The sequence below is a fragment of the Centruroides sculpturatus genome, unplaced genomic scaffold (assembly GCF_000671375.1).
Source record: "Centruroides sculpturatus isolate CEXI.00-Female unplaced genomic scaffold, Cexi_2.0 scaffold47, whole genome shotgun sequence".
Classification (NCBI taxonomy): Eukaryota; Metazoa; Arthropoda; class Arachnida; order Scorpiones; family Buthidae; genus Centruroides; species Centruroides sculpturatus.
In genome coordinates this window covers 348002-354001 of record NW_019384385.1, presented here as the reverse complement: position 1 = coordinate 354001, position 6000 = coordinate 348002, and the positions used below count along the sequence as shown (strand labels likewise).

The 6000-nt window shown below is 29.5% G+C and overlaps 1 protein-coding gene across 1 annotated transcript in view; it reads left to right on the top strand.

Moving 5' to 3' along the window:
• Positions 1-292: 292 nt before the first annotated feature.
• The window catches only part of LOC111618038 (ras-related protein Rab-18-like), a 32385-nt gene continuing 26677 nt past the window's right edge, over positions 293-6000 (top strand). Inside the window, exon 1 of the mRNA XM_023359457.1 lies at positions 293-482. Within this exon, the coding sequence (XP_023215225.1) occupies positions 412-482 (71 nt within the window). The 5' untranslated portion in view covers positions 293-411. The remainder of the gene's footprint in view (positions 483-6000) is intronic.

The following is a 6000-nucleotide window of genomic DNA, read 5'->3' as shown; positions in this document are numbered from 1 at the left end:
AATATTATTTGCTGCTCGACTATCCGGTCGTCTTAAAAAAACCTATTATAATCTATTAGTGCTATTAAATCATAATTTCGTATTTAACTATTTTTGATTACGCTGAAGGAAAGCTACAGTTTTTTTTTCATTAAAAAAAAACTGATACCGAGAATGATTTCTCGACATGATATGTAAATATGTAAACTTTCTAAAAATTAATAATATAAAAAATTATTTTATTTCAAATGAAAATAAATAATATAATAAAATGAAAACACGTCTGCATAAATAATCAAACAAAGAAAACACTTTCGTCCGTCAGATGACGTTAGGTGACGTCATTCGTAACGCAGTTTGTGAAATTCGCAAAATTAGGAAATTGTGCTTTACTTCGTTTGTTGTAATTTGAAAGAAGAAATTAATATACAAATGGAGGAAGACGCAGTTTTAACAACCCTAAAAATTCTAATTATTGGAGAAAGCGATGTAGGAAAATCCAGGTAAATATAATATTTTGAAAATTTTTAAAACATATAAACAATTATTAATTGTGAAGAGTTCTTGTTAAAAAAAAAATCTTTTAGTTTTGAATAACGCAAAAAGGACAATGTTAAAGGTTTGACCTGATTTTATATTTAAAAATAGCAGATTCATTACACAAATGTAATTGCAGCAACAAATAACTTCATTTGTTGAAAAATTTTAAAATAAAAGGCTATTTTGATCATTTTTTAATGGATTAGCATGCAAATTATATGCTATTCTTAACTAATTAAGAAAATTTAAAATGGACTTTCTAATTGAAGTTATTGTTGCTGTAATTGTAATACATATCTGTATTTGAGTCAAAGTGATCATTCTATGCTTTGGCATTTTCTCCAACAATATCTCCAATTGAGAAAACATTTAGAAAAATCAGCTTCTTTTTGAGATTGCAGAATTTTCTTTGGTTTGTCTTGGATGAGTTCAGTTCGCTTAAAACATTTTCCTATTAAAGTTTTTTTTCGGTTTTGGTAAAGATAAAAGTTATTAGATGCTAGATTTGGCGAATTGGATGATTGCAGAAGATTGGCAGTTTCGTGTTTCGCGGGATACGTAATGATTGTAATTGCTACGTGCAACTTTGCATAACTGTGATGAGGTGTCTAACTTCTATCATTTTTAGAGTCTTTTTGAGGAATTTTTGTCTAATTGCCATAAAATGTTTAGATAGAACATGTTAACCAATTGTTTGGCCTTTAGGAAAAATTCTAAATAATTGTTCTCCTTTGTGTCAAAAAATATTGAACAAATTCTTAGTGTTTTTAGTCTAGGTTTGTCTTTTGTAGTTGTTTCTTTATTGATTTCTTTGTCAAAGCTATTTCATTGTCAGTAATGACATTCTGTCCAATCTAGTCAATATCAAACATTTCCAATATGTTCTGCAAGATTTTGGGTGAGGGACTAGAAAGTATTGCTGATGATTTGCAAAGTGGTTGTCCATCAACGTTTGAGGAGAAAGTGTCGGTTGTACTGAGATTGTGAGGTCGGACAGATAGCAGTCAGTTTATCAGAGTGCCAAGACAGCAAGAATTTTGGTTGGAAGTTATCATTCCATCCTACATGATCAATTGAACATGCACCGTGTTTGCCAACATATGGTGCCACGAATGTTCACGGCAGACCTCATGAAATTTCTACCTCTTCCCCTGGTTGAAAGATGCCATCAAGAGACGCCACTTGAAGAATGCATATGAGGTTATACAGAATGCTACATCTGCATTGCAGGTGCTGTCACAAGATGGCTTCCAAAAATGTTTTCAGCAGCTATACCAGCATTGGCAAAAGTATGTGATTGCCAAAGAACAATATTTTGAAGGACACATTGCTTGATTTCTCAATTGTACACATACTTTTGAGTAATAAACCAATTCTGGGAAATATTTGAATCTGTCTTGTATAATATGTGACATCTTCAAGTAGTGTATCCTCTCATAGCAATAAGAATTCTGGAAACTATAATTTTATTAGTATATTTCTTATATATATGTTATGGACAAAGTGATTAATACGGGCATTATGAATAATGACCAACAAAATCGGGCATTGTAATAAATTTCAATAATTTATCAAATTGACCGGTCATTATGAATACTGCTACCACCTAGTCGGGCAAAGTGATGATAATACGTTGAGGAGTGATCATCCGACATATCTTAGCCAATCAGAACTTACATCTTACTTGCTCACGCGTATTGCATTTAGTACCGAATTTTAAATTTATGTGACCAGTAGTTAATCTTTCTTCTTTGACAAAAGTAACAATCATGGAGGAATCATTAAGTGATATGAATAATTGCTTCAACAACCGATTAAATGAGTTAAAAACCAAAAGGGCTGAAGAAGTAGCATATGTTCTTTTAGATATTTTTACAATTTTTGGTGCACCAAGTATTCTACAAAGCGATAATGACAGAGAATTCGCCAATAATATTATCAAAGAAATGTGTAATATGTGGTCCGAGTTAAAAATGGTGCATGGAAAGCCCAGGCACTCACAAAGTCAGGGTTCAGTAGAAAGATGTAATCAAGACGTAGAAAATATGCTTAGTTCTTGGTTGGAGATTAACAATACTAACAAATGGTCGGAAGGATTACGTTTTGTACTACTGATGAAAAATCGAGCGCATCATACTGGTATAAACTGCAGCCCCTATGAGGCCATGTTTGGAGCAAAGTTAAAAGTTGGACTAAAGAATTTTATACCCAACGAATCGTTGTTCAACGTTAATACGGAAGAGGATCTACAGAGACATTTTAAAACTATCAACGAAGTAAGTCAAAGTTGCTCAAACTCTGAAAGTCCGGGTACCGTCCAAGAAAACATTATGAAATATTATCTGATAATGCCACCCTTACATAGCAATATAACTGATGAAGTTCAAAGATCTACATCGTCTTCACGTGAAAAAAATCTAAACCAGGATGTTATTAGTATTACAGAATTGGTGAATGAAGAAGAAACAATCCAAACAATTGATCCAAAAAAAGAAGAAAAAATAAGAAGTGTGTCTAAAACAAGGGCTTTGTTTAATCTTAAAAAGCAAGCAGAAAAAATGATTAATACATCAAATTCCAAATACACAGCAGCTATTGTTGGTGATACAGTAAGGATTCGTGTACCTGATGAAGATCGAGCCCGCAGTGATGGAAAAAATATTTTAGGTGTCGTTGTTGCGGTTAAAGATAAAAACCTTTACAAACTGGGTACCAAACATGGCATATTAAATCTATTATATTCCAGAAACCAATTTACTGTTTGTAAAGAAAACTTTATTTCTGTTGGAGATGTACCGGGTGCAGAAATTTCGCTTAGAGAATGTGCAAGAATGTCATCAATTCCTGATGGCCACAACTATAGTTAATGCTGCTGAAAAATTGGTTGAAAATCTAATAGATGCAAATGCTACCAAAGAAAAAAAAATTATGTAATTCCAAATGTCATGAAAATGTTAATTGCTCAAATAAATAAACTAAAAAGCATTTAATTTTTTATATAATTTATACCAAAAATTGTTAATAATACTTTTCGTTAATATTAGTTTAATTAATATAGTTAATAGTACTTTGATATAATTTACAAAAAATAAATATTTATAAATGAAATAAGTGGAGTTTTTTTAATCAAGTTTAAAATTCTGTACTAAACGCTGTACGATACGCACACGCAACTCAGCGTGCCGATTGGCTAGCGTATGTCAGATGATCACTCCTCAACTTATTATTATCACTTTGCCCGACTAGGTGATAGCAGTATTCATAATGACCGGTCAATTTGATAAATTAATCAATATTTATCACACTGCCCGCCCTATTTGGTCATTATTCATAATGCCCAGTCATTATGAATAATGCCTGATTAATCACTTTGTCCATAACATATACACTAATACTTTGAAATGAACAATGTCAATGGCTTGCTTATTAGGTTGCTTGACAAGGAAACGTGTACTATGTTTGAGTTTTGGTGGTGACCTCTAATAGTTGTAGACTTTTTTTTATTCTGTGAAGTATGAGATCAGGGGTTTTTGGCAGGTATTCAATAGAGTTAACTTTAAACATTTGCTGTCAAATTTCAAACAAGGTTTTATTATGCAGTCTTTTTTATTACTCTTCAAATGCTTTTGGTCATTTGATTGACCTTCTTCAAGTCAAATGATTCCGATTTCTCCAGAACAAAACTTGGAATCAAAATTGAAGAGTAATAAAAAAGGCTGCATAACAAAAGATTGTTTGAAGTTTGATTGTTTTAATTAAGTGCAGTTTGAGAAGAGAGTTTAAACATTAGCTGATTTTGGAGATAGTTTCTTGTTTTCAGTTTGAAGGATTTTATTGCATATGTTAAAATTTGTTGCAATTTATGATACTAAAATATCATTTGGTCAATTGCTTTTGTTTCGGAACATTTGCTTTTTTTTCCCAGAAATTTGATCACAGTAAAATAGAATAACTTGTGAAGCTGATAAATAAGTTTATTTTAAAATATTTTTGTATATTAATTTGAATTGTTTCATATGTGACTATATAATTATCATAATTCTTGATGATAATTTAGATTTCAATGTGTTTAGTTTCTAAAATGTGATTATTTCTGGATTCTAAAAATTATAGATAAGAAAAATATGCTGTATTAGTAATCACTAGTATATATCTGAAAATCTACTAAAATTCTCTTGATCATAAGAAGTATAATAATCAATTGCATTCATTCTATGTTTTATTACTTTCAAAATAGTTGCAAATCTGTATAATTGTTTGAAATCTGAACATCATTAGATACTGCTGAATATATATATATAACCATAAATTCAAAAAGAAGTAAGTACTGGTAACAAATTTTGCTTTAATATTTTTTGAATGTAGTATCACTGTTTTATTTCATTTGTGAGTAACCATGCAGAAAGGTTATATTCACTTGTTTATATTGTAAATCAGTGAATGAAAAAATGATTTATTGATAATAGTGTTTATTTTAAATTCAATGTAAATTGTGTATGTATATTATAGTATTGAACTGGTAAAGTTCAATACTATAATATACATACACAATTTTTGAGCCTATGCCAATCTATTTTAACATAAATAAAAATATTATTAAATTTTAAAGAATAATTTTTTAAATAAATTTAAAATATTTATATATGATAAATGTGATTATATCATCATATTAAATATATAGCAAAACTTATTATGCAAAGTTGCTGAAAAAATGCCATCGTCTAGATGCATGTTAGTGCCATTCTTTCAAATTTCCTGCCATTTCAACCAAAGGAATATACTGTATTTAATAATGAACAATGTCAAATGTGAATTAAAATGAAATTAAACTAGCCTCTGAAAGTAGCTTTTAAATGTTATGATTAAAAGTGAAGAAAGGATCACAAAAGAATATTTTATGTTTTTGGAATTTTCTGCTAAACAATAAAGTTTTTAAAACATAAGACAAATAGAGAAGGATTCAGATAAGATTTGAATGAAAGAGAATTTGAATGTAAAGAGGTTTGAGAAAATTCAATATTTGGAGACTACTTTAGTTTTAAAACAAGTAAAAACCTATTAAAATTCTCTAGATAAAAAACTGCTTTGCTTCTTTCCAGAAATGACAAAGTTGAGTCTGAATATGTCAAGAACTTTGTGAAAAGTAAATATGTTTTGTTGTTCTGTACAATTACTTTGGCAGGTTCATCCCTGATTTATACAATATTCTTCAGAACTAAAAAACAAAAAAGTCAATTCTGTTAATTAGAATAATTTCTGCATACAGACAATTATAATAATAGGATTAATAGCAGGTAGGTGTATTGTTAGTATTATGTGGAATATAACTTTGGATGTATATATATTTCATATAATACATTCATTGTATATGTATATATATAAAAAGAACTGTCATGTTGTGATGTGATAAAAATGCAATAAAAACCAAACAACCAAACCTTCTTACTAGCAATAAGAGTTTTTAAAAGTACTTTGATCCTT